Here is an 18735-nt window from a genome sequence, read left to right as displayed (position 1 = left end):
TTTAAACAATCCTATCGTCATTGGCTTTTCCATATGCACATTTACACCTGGAATGGTGTTGTCATTCTCAACAACTTTGTATTACTATGTTTATGACAGACTATTTTCTTACGCGGATTACTTTTGTGTGGACACTATTTCCGGTTTCGGACGAGTAGACGTTCTTTTTTGAGAAAATCCGTTCTCATGTGCTGGGGAATGGGAAAATCCGTTCTCAAGTTGTTCTCAGGTCGTTCTCAACTTTTTCTCATACTGACAACCAATGATAATGAATTTATCATGCTACCGGCAGGTGGTTAAAAATAGCATATAGATGATAAATGAAAAATATCATTGTTAAATCTTTTATTTTGCGGAACAAAACAAAGGTTTACTATTTAAACATACAATAGAGAACACCTGCTACAATGATGACTCTTAGCCCGAACAGTATCCCGACAAACATTTGGTGTCGTCACAAAAGTACATACTCGGTTTTAACGGAAGTAAAACTCTTGTCGATTTACTTCTGTGCTAGAAATTGCAAAGTAAAGAGTCCTTTGTTTGATCAAAGATATAGATTTAACTGACTCTGCACGGATGTTGTGTTCGTGGGATGCATTACCTGTGTAACAAATCACTTCAAGTGTCGTTATAATGAATTAAGTACCGGACGTCAGTACAAGATTGGGACAAACTCTGTACCACCGCATGCTTGCTGTCACGTTTTATGTGCATACACGTACTGCAAACGAAGGGCCTGAAACTAAGTCAACGACCTCTTTGTAACGACAATGTATTCACGTTCAAACGGCGACTGATTTACTGTTATGTCATTCCCCGAATGACAAAGCACTACTTTCTTTTGAGGTTCTTGTACAATATTTCGAAATTTCAGACACTAATGCCGAAATACGAGTGATGTGGTGTACATGTCAACATAAATAACTCGAATTACCGCGGTAACATCAAAAGAGAGTTTAATGCTATTTCTGATAGGATCCATATTGACGAGGAGTCTATTCAATGAAAGCTTGATGTTTTAAAATCGTGTCAGGTTGTGTATGGGACAATATTTGACATGGTATGAGCGACCCGAAATCTGACGGTAACTCAGCGTAATATCAATAATACATGTCGTGGTGTGCAGCGTGCTGAAATGATCCCGAGTCCCAGTGGACACAGAATAAAGGCCATATTCATGCAGAAGTGTAATGATGTCACCACTATATCCATCAATCCAGATGTATCACTTACTTAAAGTGATATAAGTTGTGACATTTTAACAACCCACACTTACCATGCGTACGACTGTCTACGTCAAAGCAGAACTACTATAACAGATTATCTTTATATATATTATCGCTATTCTGTATCAATTAAACATCCAAAGATTGATTATACAAGTATCTTGTACAGTTATTTAATTGAACTGACTATAACCATATCACTATTTCTATGAAAATCATGACGACTGTATTTCACGATAGTTAGCTTGCCTCTTCTTACTAGTAGATTTAATTGCGATTTGTGTAAAGAAAACGTAGTTATATATTAATCTTTACAAAATGCGAATGATTGTCACATGGCGTGTAAAGAGGATAAAATATTTACTCTAAGTACAGGACATGTTTTACTATCAGGGAAATATGTTCCCTTTAAAACTAGAAACTAATAACAATATAACAATTATAGATAGGACTTAAGATATGCGGTTTGTTTCGTAGCTTGATATATATATTACCGAGTTAAGTTCTGTCCCTCCTTACACAGTCTATCCTCTACACTGCCCCGCGTCTTGTGCCATGGACGCTGTAGACATTTAACCTTTTAGAGAACAAAGCCTATTGAAATATGATGAAAACAAAACATAATAAAGCACTGTTTTTATTTACGATCAATATTACATGCAGTTTAATAACTTAATAATCAAAACAAAACAGTCAAGGGAAAATAAATAAATGGCACTTTCTTACACACAGATTTTGTAGTAGTAAAAACAGATACAAAAAAGTTATGCTGGAATCAGCGCTGGTAACTAGCAGCGAAATGAAAACCCATCTTACTGACCCAGTGAAGTCATCTAGTTCAATGGCTACCTATATTATATGGTCTTACGAGCCATGGTTGGTAACCAATACAGTGGTTGCACGGCGTTTGACTGCTGTTATTAATAGGATTGCTGTACTTATTACAAACCTGGTCTCTAAAACCGTCAGACAAATAATCAAAATAGCACTGCTGTTATCACTGTTGGAACTTTTCTTTGTCATTTTCCAGTTACATCTGTTATATACACGTTATAAAACTCCAGTGCGGTCACAAATAACTAAAAACTACAAAACACATTTTTTGTTTCTGCACCCAATTGATAAGGCGGTTAAATATAGACCTCAAACATTGCACTCAAAAGGAGTTGTCTAATCATTATAAACGTTTCTATGTAATATATATTAACAAAATTTAACACTACTCTGCTATTCAATTTTTGAAAAGATATTATATATTTTACAATATAACAAAGCTATACATACATCACAATATTTTATACAATAAGTATATACATAGATATCCGTTAACATAGATATTCATTTTCATTATTTTGACCGATAGAACAATTAAATCAACAAACAATAATTATATTTTTTTTCATGTTTTCACTCGGAACTGATGAAATACTGAGAATAAATTGTAACTCCGCAGACACCAATCTACCACCGCACGTCATTCGTTTAATCATAGCGCTGTAGTACTTCCATATATATACAATTTGTGTTACATGTATCCCCTTACTATGTGCTAAACATGATGCTTGCCGATAGCTTGACAACTTAGATGGTTTAGATCCCCACTACTAATTAATTAGTGGGGTGAATAATTCCCTTTTCTCTTTCGCTCTTTTCCTCCTCCTTTATATTACAATATTTACGATACCCCGCTTTGTGCGTTGTGTCGTATCGTCAATTCATTTTTCAAGTGATGTCATACAATATAGAACAACGGCAATCTGCTCATCTCGACCAAAGTTTAAATGATTCACGTATAACTAAGCGAGGACGGAAATGTTATAGAATCTAAGCCCGAGAATGAGATAACCCGATCTATAAAGTTCGAAAACATTCAGTTTCATCACACCCTCAAGTAGCATAGACTCTCAACTAACAAAACTACGTTTGAAGCCTTGAGCGGAAAAAAGTAGCCCATGCTATAAAATGGAGAAAAATGGTATTTCACGGTGTAGGTTATATCATATATATATATATATATATATAAATCAAAGAGCAGACAATACTGAAAACATGCACTGAATGCGCCAAATTACAGGTAAAGTTGCCAGGACATGATAACAAATATTCTAGCACAGGTAAACACGTGTAGCACCTGAAGAGGGCGAAAGGATATCGCAACGGAAAACTGTAGATAGCCATGTTCAAGGAAAATGAAATTATCATATTAACTCTGTGTATTATCATGAGTACTATGATAAAAATCTGGAAATTTGTTACATAGAAAGAGGTTGTGAGCAACAAATAACATAAGTCTATTTACAAAAAACATGATCAAAGTATAACAATACATTTACATTGAAATGATATGATAAAAATTAACAATAAGTCTACACGGAGATAGTATGATAAAAATCTGAATATAAATCAACACGGAGAGATCCTAATCAAAAGCAGACAACAAGTCTGGTGTTGTAGAATGTGCTATCTTGTACAGGGCATTCAAAGTGGTAGCAGCGAGATCAACGGGAAATACAAATTACGAGGAGGGGTGATTTATTTATGTTACATGGAATATTCAAACTATACTCATAACAAGCTAATTGCGATTCATAAAACACGGCATCAAAGTATGATTCAAATTGTTCGCCGCTAAGATGGCAAAATCCTTTAAGAGAAATTTAGCTAAATTCACACTATAGTAAAAAATTATCAAATAGGAAATACGTCTGTAAATTTACGGCTACAATCTAATAGTTAACCGTAAATGTCATGTCATTTTCCTGGAGGTTCGAATTCACGACTCCTTAGGTTAAACAGTACACATGTATGTATACCCTTAATAGAGAGCAACGTCAGTTTAACACAGGTTATACATCATAAATATCTAAATACTACATCTAGTCACAAGGATTTCCTGGTGAGTTCTCCTAACCAGACATGCTCGTTAGAACTAATACCAGAAACAATACTTAACACGTACAAGTTATGTTCCTCTGGACCCGACTTACTTAACACGTAAAAGTTATTTTTCTCTGGACCCGACTTACTTAACACGTAAAAGTTATTTTTCTCTGGACCCGACTTACTTAACACGTAAAAGTTATTTTTCTCTGGACCCGACTTACTTAACACGTAAAAGTTATTTTTCTCTGGACCCGACTTACTTAACACGTAAAAGTTATTTTTCTCTGGACCCGACTTACTTAACACGTAAAAGTTATTTTTCTCTGGACCCGACTTACTTAACACGTAAAAGTTATTTTTCTCTGGACCCGACTTACTTAACACGTAAAAGTTATTTTTCTCTGGACCCGACTTACTTAACACGTAAAAGTTGTGTTCCTCTGGACCCGACTTACTTAACACGTACAAGTTATTTTCCTCTGGACCCGACTTCTCGGTTCACATAAGTTTGTAAATGAAACTGAACAATATAAGAATGTGTAAGGTAAACATGCTCAGTTGGCTGGGGAATTCTTATATACATGACACAAAAATAATAGTAACCTTTCTTAAAAAAGAGTTGCCTCGCTTGGAGCACGTCCTGCATGCTTCTAATTCCTGACTCGACTAGATTATCGACTCAACTTTCCATTCTATCAGTTCCACTTTCTCGACTCGCTGATCAACTGGTTCAAATCTGACAGCGACCTGCTCATAAACGGACTCTCGCATGTGGCATTGATAAATTAAAGAAATAGATATAATTCAGCAGTACAAACATACGACTTTATACACGTTTATCTTATGTACAAATAGCTATGATGTAAACAGACTGGGATAGATTTAAGGTGCCACTCTTATAAGATATCAGTCTTAACTTTTCTGACGATCGGCCGGATATAGATAACAACAAGTTACATATACACTTTAAATAAATATCTACACAATCATGTTATCACTGATACTGAATAAACATAAAAGCGAAGGAAGAGAGGATTCTCAATACAATACGTCAGATATACATGTAGTATGATAAGCATTGATAGACGTTTACTCAGATATAGTGCCATACAATCTGATAGTAAGTGTAAAGGCATCATCATCTTCCGACAGTTAGATCACTTAAAGATAGTATCAAACGCATTTATAATATTGTCTGCTCCCGAAGAAGTCTAATCAACATTTACAATGTATCTATATGAAGATAAGAAGCTTTCAAAGAAATACGCAATAGCATTACGGCGCAAGAACAATAACAAGAGGCCCAATGGTTTGAATAGCTCAACTGCTTGTTTTTGAGTACTTGATCACCGTATCCCGAAATGTAAACACTTCAACTTCTTCATATGGAAGTAAACTTGCATAAGAAAATGCATTTTTATGTAATATAGACATTTTCTGTTATACATTTGTAATTCACCGAAAGGACTGTCATGATTACCTCAGCAAACTATGTTTATTAGAATGTCCCAAGGGTCCTTCCTCCAGATCAAAACGCCCATTAGTCTGCCAAAAGGGGCACATTTTTTACAACGAGTCCCCAATGCCCTTGGGTTCTCAGAAAATTCATCAAGGAGTAGATTTGATAAGAGTTACATGTATTTCTGATACTGAGCCCCACCCATCAGGGAGGCAACACACTCATTTTATACAACGTAATTTATTCCTGTGGCGAAAAGATCCCTTAACCTATACTGAAGGAGTAGGTGTTTAAACATTTATCTATATTTCGCCTATTTGGCCAAGCCCTCTGAGCCCCGAAAGGCAACATTCTCCTTTTCTACAATCCTTGAGTCCTCTTGCCTCTTGACCAAAGACACCCACCCTATTTTATCCTAATTAGTGTTGCAACGTTGATCCCCCCCCAAACCCAGAAATATGTCGTCCAAGAAGGACGTTATTGACATAAAATATACATATAGTTCTTTTAGGCCTGAAGGCATCGACTGTTATCCACTGCTCCAATCAAAATAAGAAAGTGTTCGATGTTTTGATATCAATTATGCAATGGTAATATGACATTGTCATTCCGTTCTTGTTGTAGTTTTTCCATATTGTAAGTTTAGTTTAGATTTTCAGGAAGAAATATCACGCATATAGTCTAAGCTTTGACGTATATACCACTGGTTTATAACACAGATATTCACATTCATGAGTGCACCTAGTATCTCCCTTCATCATGACAATACAATTTACACTGCTGTTGCACAGACAATATCGGTGACATTGTCCAGACTACGGGTAAGAGTTATGCAGCTTAAAACAGGTAATGTCCTCAACATTGCGGATTGACCCGGAGCTTTATGAGGTATAGAAGTCTCTTTCCTCAGCAGGAAGTGCTAAAATAAACCGCATATCCTCAATAGGACAAAATGTTTTAATACCAAAGAGTTTTTTGACATCTTTCCATTTCTTGCATGTTTTGTAGACATCATCTCTTGAAAATGTGATCTGATCGATTCGAGGCATGGGGAAGAACAGTGACATGGACTTGTTAACAGACCCAATGAATATCTGACACGTCTTACAATAAAGTTCTGCAATGCCATGCTCCATGTCCCTATCTACAAATGACGGTTTTCCACGCGGACCAGGACTCAGGGTGTCCTTCATGCCTCTGGCCACGACGGTGTGATGAACCTTAATCTTGCGAAGATCTGACGACAAAAACAACAAACCTCTGCAGTGGTTACATTTCACCTCGTACACAGGGTTGTTCTCCAGTTGCTTTTGTTCATCTAAAACAACCGCGTCTCGTTTCCGCTTCTCTTCTCGCTGCTGGTCCTGCTGCTTTTCGTAGAAGGCCTGCGGGTCTCTAGAAATCTCGTCCTGGACTAAACGTATGGCTTCCGAACTCATGTCCTCTCTTCGCTCGTTTACAAGTTCTTTCTGTGCTGCTTGCCCTGATTCAGATACTATGAGAACGAAGTGGCTATTGTCTCTCCTTATGCGTCCTGAAAGTTGACCAAAAACACAACGATTGACAGGTTTTAATTTTTTATTTATATTAACGTTTTTATCTTATTTTCGGGAAAAAAATGCTCATAAACCGAAGACAAAATAGCTTCAATTTATATTTAGTCTTTACAATTTAAATTAAAGGTTTTACAACGAGTATTTTTAGTCCACTACGTATGGACATCGAGTGTACGGGTAAACTTTGTGGTGCACCAACTGTGCCCCGCTCCGCGTTTACCCGGAAAAACTAGACTATACTTTACCCTTTATGTGTGTACTATTTGTAGATGTTGTTCCCAACATATAAATATCAATATTTAGTGAGTCTTCTTCCAATAAATTAAAAGTATAATTTTACTTCGTTTGCTAACATGCATTTTATACAAACCTCTGTTTTTAATTATTGCATATATATATGAAAAGAAGAAAACAGGGTTTTGGAGTGAAAAAAAAGGGCAGGGAAAAGGTTTAATTCTACCATAGCCATCGATAAATGAATCCTTGAATCTTTTGCTTGTTTTTTTCATTCAAGTTGTTTAATCAAATCTTATTCATTAAACTTCAATTTGTTGTTGTTAACATAAGGATTTTTATGATGTTGTCCTTTAATAAAAAAAATAACACTGTACCATGATTTTATAATTTACACATTAATTTTTTTATGTGTTCTTGACATTCTGATACATTAATGAAATATTTTTACATAAGAGTTATCAACCTTCCCTTTTTGTTCGTAGACTCAAAAATATATTACTATTAGCACTAGATAGCTAATTGTACGTAGTGTGAATGGGTGGTCAAAATAGACTATGCATCTCATAGAACGACGTGTATTACTGGTAAACCACGCCAATAAGAAGGAGTATTAAGGAATTGCATGTCAAGTCAGTTCGAAGTGTTTTCAGATAAACAGGAATCTACTCGAATCCACTAACAATCGAACAGCTGTCTGAATATGCAGTGACCTTCTTCTCGTCTGAACACACTGTAATATAATTTTTATAAATTAATCCCTGCCTACCCCTCGTATGAAAACGCTGTAATATGAATTTACTTGAATATCCATGTCTATCTATTTTTGAACACGCTGCTATATAATTTTGATAGAAGATACATGCCTAATCTCGTCTGAACTCGCTGTGATATGGTTTTGATAGATTATCCATGCCTTCTGCTCGTCTGAAAACGCTGTGATATAATTTTGATAGAAGACCCATGTCTACCTCTCGTTTGAACATGCTGTGATGTAGTTTTTATGGATTGGTCATACCTACTTCTTGTCTGAACAAACTATGATATAATTTTGATAGATGGTCAATGCCTACCTCTCGTCTGAACACGCTGTATTTCGTTGGTAACGTGATCGTAAAGGATGACCAGATTACATCTAGGCACGTCCAATCCCTCCTCTAACACAGAGGTACCAATAACAACCTTGTGATCGCCATTCCGGAACGCCTTCAAGATTGTATCTTGTTCCATCTTGGTTATACCTTCATTAATCAAAACAGAAAAAAAACACTTTAATTTAATAGTAGAAAACAATTTAGCAAGGTTACCTTGACGACTGAAGTTTGATCTAAAACCAATTACACCAATTGTAAATTTATCCTAAGTACTTTTTTGTCCAGTAGCCAGTGATCCTAAAGACATTGGTAAGTTACCAGTCTTTTGTTTACGGCGTTAATCGCTATACTCACACAAGTCAATGTTTCCCCTTTTATCCCATCTTTGTTTTGATGTTAAGTATCAACTTCAGAAGGTCTGGCAACTAATACATTAGTTGTAAGACCTTTAGACTTTGAGGCTAAAATTAAATTATAGATATCATTGAAGGGATATATAGTGTTTATATGTAAAACATCAATTTGTGCAAACGAAGCACAAAAAACGTTCAACCCAAAGTTGAAATATTTTAAGATAAAACTTCTAATGATGTCGTGTTTTCAGACAAAAAACACTACAACAATATTGCAATACGTTGCTAGCCTACTTATACCATATACGAACTTCGCAAATTAATTCAAATTTAAATTTCATTAAAATAATCACCTGTAGCCTGGCAGCAAAAAAAGACAACGATTTCTTTCTTTCTCTTTTAATTTTAATTTTAATTTTATTGGATAGAACTTGGATACAAGGTTTTTTTTCACATTTTTGCAAACTCTATAAAATGTATCTCCGTAAAATTTGGTTTACTCGGCTCGAGAACGATCTTCCCCAAAATTTTACCTTAATCCTGTAGCTGCCATATATTCTGGTACAGTGTTTATGAATTACTTGTTAAAATTATCTGTTACGTCGCAAATTATTCATTTGTGACGCAATACAGGACGTTATGGGTACCTTTCCCCTTAACATGTGTTTCTACATGTTGTTCAGAACACTTTAGATATAAAGCTTTGAATAAAATAATAGGTGGAGACAACAAAATGTCAAAATACTACTTAGACAAAACATCAAAAAGCAATATCGTAATACTTCTAAAAAGAGCAATGTCGTTATACTTCTTAAACAAAACATCCAGAGCAATGTCATAATAAAACTAAGACAAAACATCAAAAAGTAATGTCGTACATTGTAATACTTCTAAAACAATACATCCAGAGCAATGTCGCAATACTACTTAGACAAAACATCAAAAAGTAATGTCGTAATACTTCTAAAACAAAACAACCAGAGCACTTTCGTAATACTACTTATAGAAATCATCAAAAAGTAATGTCGTAATATTTCTAAGACAAAACTTCCAGAGCTATTTCGAAATATCTATAAGACAAAACATTTAGAGCAGCGTCGTAATTCTTTGAAGACAAAACATCCCAAGCAATGCTATGATACTTATAAGACAACATATCCAGACCTATGTCGTAATTCTTCTAAGATAAAACATCCTGAGCAATGTCGTAATATTTCTAATACAAAGAATCAGCAAAGTTGAAATACTTATAGGACAAGACAGGTGAAATCTCTTATTGACGATTTCAGCATTTCAGGCTGCAAACCGTACGGTTAACTAATGATTTGGTCAATAGAGAGCATCATTTCATATTTCCTGGAGAAAGATTCTCTGTGAGAAGCAATCTATTTGGACATGAAAGTTCCGTAAACAGAGAGTGATGTTATTACTTAGATAAGAACAGCTAATGGTCTAGAAAAGGAGGTGGTTATGTTTATAGTGAGAGGTGTCAATATATAAAAAAAACACCTAGATATGTCAAAATGGTCTAACAACGACCAGGTGTAAATGCCTACACGCTGTTTAGGTAGCCATGCTAACACATGGATATAATAAGAAAGCATATGGTTGATTCACTTGAAGAAAATGTTCTATGTGTTATGACCATAAAACACAAGCACTGCAAATAATTTCATTTTTATCATTTCTGTGACATTCCCTGGCCTTCTGCATCCCAATTTCAAGGCCTTCCACATTCAAACAGGCCATAGTACCAGGGTGAGATATTTCATTTGTTAAAATGAAAAAAAAAAATGATATAAGAGAATTGAACATGCATATTGGAGCAAATCATTTTCACCAAAACTAAATGCTGATAATTTACGAGTTTCCCATCCCCATCACTAGTTTGTACTGGTATTGTATTTGTGGTTATTTATCTCCATATTATCAGTTGATAATTCTCAGTAAAAATAATTTGTTAGTAAAAATGTCAATATATTCACATACAAGAACAAATTTAAAGAAAGTCGTTAAAAATATCTCAGCTGCGTTCAATGTAAAAACACACCCGTATCTCGTTATTGCCTAGCATCACTTCAAGAGATTTACCTATTCAAATCCAATTAAAGCAACCTTTTCCTGACCCTTACTTACCCTATTGTTCTCCACAGTCCACAGAGCACCCCTCGGAACTAGACAGTGGAGCCATAATTTGATAATTTGCGATTTTGATATCAGACGGAGTCGTTGTGTTGACAGGTGACCGTTTTGTCAAAACACAAAAGAGTTCCAATACCTGACCTTGTTATACATCGAAAATGCATTCAGTCTTGACATCGAAGTACACAGTGTTGTCGTGGGGCTTACTTTACCAGTAACAATTGCTCTAGAAAAAATTCTCGCTAAAAAAATCTATTGTCGACAGTAACTTAAATAAAAGCCCCTCATCGACATTTTCGCTAAGAGTAGTTTCAAATTGCCAATCATGTTTTACTTTCGCCAATGGAGACAGTGGTGACCACAAGTGGGAGCTCTTGGCGTGAAATGATAAAGAGAAGAGACGTTATTGAAATTTTCTACCTGAACATCTTATTACAACATTTCTATTGGTTTAAAATGAAATTTAACCAATAAAGTCGTTGGTCAGACATAAAATATCTCAATCAATCAATAGCAATATATCATATAACAGGCTACCCCTTCGGGAAACTCAAATGTGCCTGATTCATATTCGGAACATCTTCAGCTTGAAGAATTTTGAATCCAAAAGTTTGTAATTAGCGACAGAAGCAAACACACGAAAGCCCTTCACAGTGTTCGGCAACAGATGTCAAAATCTGGGACTTAAACCGAAATACTAGTCCCCGCCGGGGTTCCCCCAGGGGGGATTAAAGTCATCAATATATTAACGTCTAGTCCTGGACGATGATTTAATGACATAAAAGAAGTCATCAAAATCCTAGTTATTCACAGAGAAATCATCATAAATATACCTGAACTGAAATAACAATCAAGATAAAACACGTGTTTTTCTCCACTTATTTGAATTTTTAAATGAATATAATAAAAAGATAAGCTTGAAATGGTCCAAATAGATCCCCACTAGAATATAGAACTATTTTTCTACAAAATTCCGACAAAATATTGTAGACCACATATTACAAGTTAAATTAGTTGTGTGGTATTCCTCGATTGTAGTGGGATGTATAAGTCTCATCACCAACAGTGGGATATTTAACAGTAAAACTATTAATATTCCGATATTTATATATGTGTTCTATCAGTTTTGAAAATGCTATGTATAACCGTAGAGTACATATCTGAAACAAATAGTCATCAATAGAGTCTTACCTCCGATTCCAACCTTAGCATGTGCACCTACAAAGCGCACCGCTTTTAGAGATTGAAGCTCCGGGCACTCATTCATCCAGGCCTCCATCGATCTGGCAAGCTCTATCGTTTTAACATATATGATGGCTCTAGAATCAGGGTCGTCACGAAATAAAGTACAAATCCGAACCTGGACTTCGTGCAGCTTGGGGTTCTCCTGATCACCGTCATCATGGTTTTCCATCAGCTGCTGCTTCTCTAGAATAGAAGTAAGATAGGGTATCCTCATTACGTTATATCCATTAGTCTGTGTGCGATGTGGGACTTTGCTAGTGTGGACAATTTTGTTTGTGTAGAATGTTTATAAGATTTAGTGAGTACTTTGAGTGTTTAGTTCAACCGTGTAAAAATATGTGTTAAGAGAAGAGCCGTATATTATCTGTTGTATCTTAACGTTGGTTTGTATCGTTATAAAGGATTTAACAGGCACCTTCCCTTGAAGATGTAGTTCTGTGTATGTTTTTGTAACAGTTATATACTTTGATTATTTTGTTGAAAAAAAGTGAAGTAACAATATAAAGAATAGTATCCGCGCATTTTCTCTTTACCTGTTCACTGTATTTCTCTAAACGTTTTTGAACATTTTACAATCTCGATTCTTTCGACTTTAAGTAATCATATTGAGCTCTTCATCAACGAAATGACATCGTTATTTACTTTGATAGGCTTTCCACATAAACTGACACTTTGCATTTCTAAGGATTATTTTTCGTCAAAAGGTGTTTGTCTTCACAGTTTGCCGAAATCTTGCATCATAATTAACTCTCGCGTGGTTTCAAATGGAATGAATTGTTTGAATTCGATGATGACACATGGAAATTGATATATATGATTCCTTTCACAGTAACTAGAAATTCAAAATTACAATGGCTTCAATACAGAATAAATCAACACATTTTTCTAGTTAAAGCAGCTCTTACCGATAGTGCTCTTTGTTTTCAATGTAAGACTGAAATAGAGACAATAATTCACACACTATGGGAATGTGAGAAAGTACAAGCCTTTTTACAAAATTTTGAGTTCCTTTTTGATGCATTGTTAATCCCATTTTGTTTTAACAAGGAAACCTTCATTTTCGGTTTATTTAATCAAAATAGTATCAGTAGTAGGGTAGATAATACCATAATTTTACTTAAACAATATATTTATAAATCGAGATGTCTAATTAATATTGCTTAAACCCTGTCTTTGTCAAAATATGAACATATAACTATCGAATTTTTCTTATATAAACGTGTACTTCTAAATACTTATATGTAAAACTCCTTGATCGTTCCGACACATCTATATAGGTAGCTTCTTTATTTCACAATCTCCACCCCTCCCCCCTCATTTTTTCTTTCTTTCTTTTTCTCTCTCTCTTGGTCTTACTTCCTTTCTATACCTCTAGGACCTGCTCTAACCTCTTTTCTATAACTTTTAAACAATGCTTTTATATAACGGACACAATTTAGCTGTAATTTAATTATACATACATTTATTATTAATTTTACCTGGAAATATAAAGGTTATTATAAATGAATATTTAATGAATGAATCGTAATGTGTGAGAAGAATAATGTTTATGTATGATATATTTGCATTGTTATAGATTTGGTAAAGAAATTTAAAAAAAAAATACACAAAAAAATAACCTCTCGCGTGGTTTACATGAGTTTTAAATGAGTGTTGAATCTTTCTAGCATAGGGGCAACAGACAACAAATTGTACATCGTTTACTAGGTCATCACCGGGATTTTAAGATTCACAGAGTATCATGAACTGAATGAGACACATTTTTGATAATCATTGGTTACATAGGGTAGTCAATACCAGCTTGAGACAGTAATCCTCACTATATAAACATCACACTATCTATTTATAAATGCATTTTTAATAGCAATATATATATTACCCTTACAATAACCGGTTAGTAAAGATATTTGGCGTTACCTTTCTATAACCGGTTATGAAAGACTTTTCGTGTTACCCTTACTTTAACCGGTTAGTAAGAACGTTTGGTGTTACCCTTCCTATAACCGGTTATTGAGAACTTTTCGTGTTACCTACCTATAACCAGTTAGGGGTTATTAAGAACTTTTTTGTGTTACCCTTACAATAACCCTTTAGTACAGATTTTTGGCGTTACCCTTACTATAACCGGTTAGTAAGGACGTTTGGTGTTACCCTTACCATAACCGGTTATTAAAGAGTTTTGGCGTTACCTTCCTATAACCGGTTAGGGTGGACTTTTCGTGTTACCCTTACTATAACCGGTTACTAAGGACGGTGAGTAAGGACGTTTTGTGTATTCCTTCGTATAACCTAAGCTGTTAATAGGACATTAGACAAAATTAAACCAAACTAAACCAAACCCTTCCTGTAACCAGTTCTTAAGTACTTTTGGCGTTATCCCTCCTATAGCCAGTTATTAAGTACTTTTGGCGTTATCCTTCCTATAACCAGTTATTAAAGGGGCATCACGGTGAAGTAACTTTTTTGTGTCAACACAACACAACATAAACATATCAAGTGAGACTCCTAATGGAAAATAACAATCGGATTTGGATGAAAAATATTCATAAAAATGATTAAATCTAAGATAATCATCCCTTTTTCTACCTGTCTGACCAACGTTTTGTTCAGGGATTTCCCTCTACTAGCGCATGCGCATAGCACACCATTTATTTGTAAACAAAATGACTTGCCGTGTGAAGTAAGCGAAAGAAAAGTGTTGTACCTTGTCAGCTACGAAGCGAAAAGTTGCCAAATTGTCAAAAGATAGAGCAAGGAGTACGTTACTGAATCATTATTGCAGGTGGGAGGTATTGAAAGGAGAAAATTACTGCCCTAGCAGTTAGTACGGTGCAGGTATTCTTCCGGATAGCCGGTTAAGCTAAAATCGAATCGACAGAAATGCTAGCGCTGTGTATGTTATGAATACATATCTAAAACTATTAACCTCGCTAGTATCTTTGTCTGAGTTTGAACACAGATGAACTTAGTTTAATATGTTAATGGGCATGTATCGGAGAGAGTTTACCTTGTGTTTCTATAATTATACAGTGGTTTATGCGAAAGGAAGGGATAAGTGACTGGTTAGTTTGATTTTGCCATGAGGTCCTCAAAGGGATAACTGTTGTGATGGCCACGGCGTATTCTGTTTTCTCCTCCGTCGGTACTCGGGGTCAAATGAGATACGTTACATAATTTGTAATATTACTGGGTTCAGTAAAATGGTAGGATTTAACTATATTGCTGAATTAAACGATTATTTTTGTTTTTACATGCAAGACTATATTAGTACTTTTATATAAAAACCCGGCCTCCTCTGGCGCGACGACGCGATGTATAAAAAAATCGCTCTTCGTCAGAAAGCTGTACGTTACCTATCGCAGCTAGGTTAAAAATGTCAAAATGACGGACCAGGATGAATAACTTAGGAAGGAGAACCTATATATATATATAGCTACTTCTAGTAAATAGGATCGCATAACATTTTTCTTTTTTAAATCGTAATTTTTCAACAGTTCATGCTTTCATATGATGTTGACTTAGCATGTATGATCATGTAACAACCTTTTCTCTATAAAGGATTAATTTTCGACTTCAGATAGAATCGGAATACGTATTGAAAACAGGGGAAAAAACATTTGTTTACGTTGTAAAAATGACGCGAGCTGCCGTTAACTACGGCTTCTGTTTCGGACAAAAATGAAATGATTAAAGAAAAGTTGTCTCAACATAAAAAAGGGTCCATTTACAAAAATGCTTTAATCTATGTAAAGTATTGGAAAAATATAATTATCAAGTATCTCAACACGTTCCATATTTGACACATATTCTAAATGTACACGTAGTGGTTTTGCCATACAGTTTATTATGTGTGATTGCTAATATGACTTACTAAGTGTTAGCGTATGGAGACAGTGAAAGTGGGAAAGAGAGTGTACATAAATTTATATGCATGGTATAGAAAAAAATTGGCCAAAAACATTGAGTTGTATAATGTAATAAAAAAAATCTCAAACGTTTCTCTTTTTTATACCGTGTAGTTTGTCATTGCATATATGCACTTTATGAAAACATTTGAAAAGGGATATTCGTCTCGTGAATATTCCTTTTTACAGAAAGGTTTGTCCCATGGTTGAGGGAAGGTGTTTAGCCCAGTACCATCTGAACCGGTCACATTCCGGTTCTAAATTCAATATATATTTATATATATATACTTTATGTTTATGCCTATTATCATTGTTGACATTTAATTGTAAATGTATGACGGGAGAAGGCTGTGATAAATTGTAAAAACTTGTGCCCCATCTCTTGTTCGATTTTAATGGTAACAAATATGTTTAAAGCTAAATAAATTTAAATTCTGAATATTGGCAAGTATGCAATTAACTTCTGATGATGAATAATTACTGTTCAATAAGTTTGAATACGGACTTATAAATCATATTACTTGGTTTCATAGTGCGGTAAGAAGTTACAGGCCCCTTTGGAAACCGTTTCCTGCCTAGTCAGGTGAGGTTATCAGCGCTATTTTTAGCAGGGCTTTCCCGAACAATTCAAGTGGTCAAACTGGACATTTGGAACGGACTATGAATATGGGGATAACGAGGTAACATAAGTGGGAGTGCATACAATACATACATTCAATAAAAAAAATATGGCTCTTCACGTGATGTCCCTTTAAGTACTTTTGGCGTTATCCCTCCTATAACCAGTTATTAAGTACTTTTGGCGTTATCCATATAGGCCTCATATAACCAGTTATTAAGTACTTTTGGCGTTATCCCTCCTATAACCAGTTATTAAGCACTTTTGGCGTTATCCCTCCCATAACCAGTTATTTTTAAAAGTACTTTTGGCGTTATCCCTCCTATAACCAGTTAGTGAGGCCTATGATCACTTACCGTAGTGACAGCCACCTATACGTTTATAGTATACATCTAAGCCCCATGCTTACCTTGAAACAGACCATACATCTCACGATCAGCCTCTACAGCCGTCTCCTCGAAATACATCTCATCTAACTCCTCCTTGAGATACCGGACTGCGTCACTGACACGTGCATCCTGGTATATTAGGAGGGCGCGATGGTACACCTGTAAATTAACAGTAAAACTGACAAGTGGGACTCCATGTCAATTGGTGAAACCATTAATGACCCAAAATAAAAACCATCCACAAAATTACTGTCACATTACACGTATGGGTCGATAGCTATTGTCCCTGGCTTTTTTTTTATCATATCAGATCAATTACTACAATCTGAAATAGGTTTTTGATAAATCAGTCGTTCTCTTCTACACATATATACTAGAGTTGAGTCTTCCTTTCAATATTAATGGTGATATTTTGACACAACATACATGTGCATCGGCAACTGTCAAATATACTGTTGTTTATTGTAGGTAGTTTAATGTTTGCTAGTTACGAAATGTAGAATTGTATATGGATAAAATAATGAGTGATTACTTTCATTTTAAAACAAATTCTATTCAATTATTTGATTTGAGTGTGTATGTGCAATCTTTAATCTGTTTATTCTGTAGGTGTTGACTTAGAACTACTTTTCCATTTCATGAATTATTCGAGCGTAGAGATTATTTTACCTTTCATTAGTTACAGAACTCAATCATCATCAAGAATTTGTCCAATGATCGTTATCGAGATGAATTAAAGAGATCTCTCTCTCTCTCTCGTTGCCACCTTTTTCAATCGTCAAAGTGCAGGCACCATTTTCAAACGTTTTAACTTACAAAAACTCTGCTGGAGTTGATCACAATTGTCGGTAATGACATTAAACGTCACACGTGGTATTCGATACACTTACAGGACATATTTCCTATAGGCATTGCCTTTTTTATATTGAGTATATATGGGTATATATATTACTATGTCATTACTCAGATATCTTGACTATTTTATCTTCGTTTTTATGCATGTTTGACTTTTGTGAATCTTTGCTTTTTTCTAATTATATATATAATTGACCGAGAACATACTGCAGGTCTAATCAAATAGTTTTTGATCTCTGGATTGTTATTATTTAAGTGAAGCTACTGGAAACAACTATATAACACTTCATCTGTATTCGGAACTAAACGGACTAAATGTGAACGAACTTGGGTAAGGCTTCATGGGTGGAACCCCTCCTTTTACAGAATAAGTGTTAGAGTGACGACCCACACAATATCTACATTCTATAACTGCTCAAAAATCATTCGTAAAACAGGGACAGAACTGACCTCTAAGTAGTCGGCATATATCTTCAGGCTCCTGTGAAGGTCGTTGTCCACGGTACTTAAGCTTGTCACCTGTTTTCTCAGCGTACTACACCATTGCGTGTACTGAGCGCCACTCCGCAATGTAGGAGGTCGTTTTAGCTCGCCTATACATTCACAACGAGAAACCAAGCTTAAGTATTGTCTTCGCGTATTTTGTACTTTTATTTTTGTGCGGTCTGGTTAGTGGAGATTGTGAGCTTGTGTTGTAAAAATTGTGTGTTCCGAGTCTGATTGGCTGAGATTACCTGTGAATACGGTAAGTAAATGTCCATCACTCTGATTG

The 18735-nt window shown here is 35.1% G+C and overlaps 1 protein-coding gene across 2 annotated transcripts in view; it reads right to left on the bottom strand.

Moving 5' to 3' along the window:
- Positions 1-1852: 1852 nt before the first annotated feature.
- LOC110460513 (probable ATP-dependent RNA helicase DDX58) overlaps positions 1853-18735 on the bottom strand; it is a 64916-nt gene continuing 48033 nt past the window's right edge. For both annotated transcript variants that reach the window (XM_021513460.1, XM_021513461.1), the window contains 5 exons: positions 18414-18556; positions 17129-17267; positions 12142-12378; positions 8435-8602; positions 1853-7105 (listed from right to left, as the gene is read on the bottom strand). In XM_021513460.1, coding sequence (XP_021369135.1) covers positions 6453-7105; positions 8435-8602; positions 12142-12378; positions 17129-17267; positions 18414-18556 — 1340 coding nt within the window. In that variant the 3' untranslated portion in view covers positions 1853-6452. The remainder of the gene's footprint in view (positions 7106-8434; positions 8603-12141; positions 12379-17128; positions 17268-18413; positions 18557-18735) is intronic.

Source organism: Mizuhopecten yessoensis, unplaced genomic scaffold (genome assembly GCF_002113885.1).
Source record: "Mizuhopecten yessoensis strain PY_sf001 unplaced genomic scaffold, ASM211388v2 scaffold10413, whole genome shotgun sequence".
NCBI lineage: Eukaryota > Metazoa > Mollusca > Bivalvia > Pectinida > Pectinidae > Mizuhopecten > Mizuhopecten yessoensis.
This window is presented reverse-complemented; position numbering and strand designations above follow the sequence as displayed.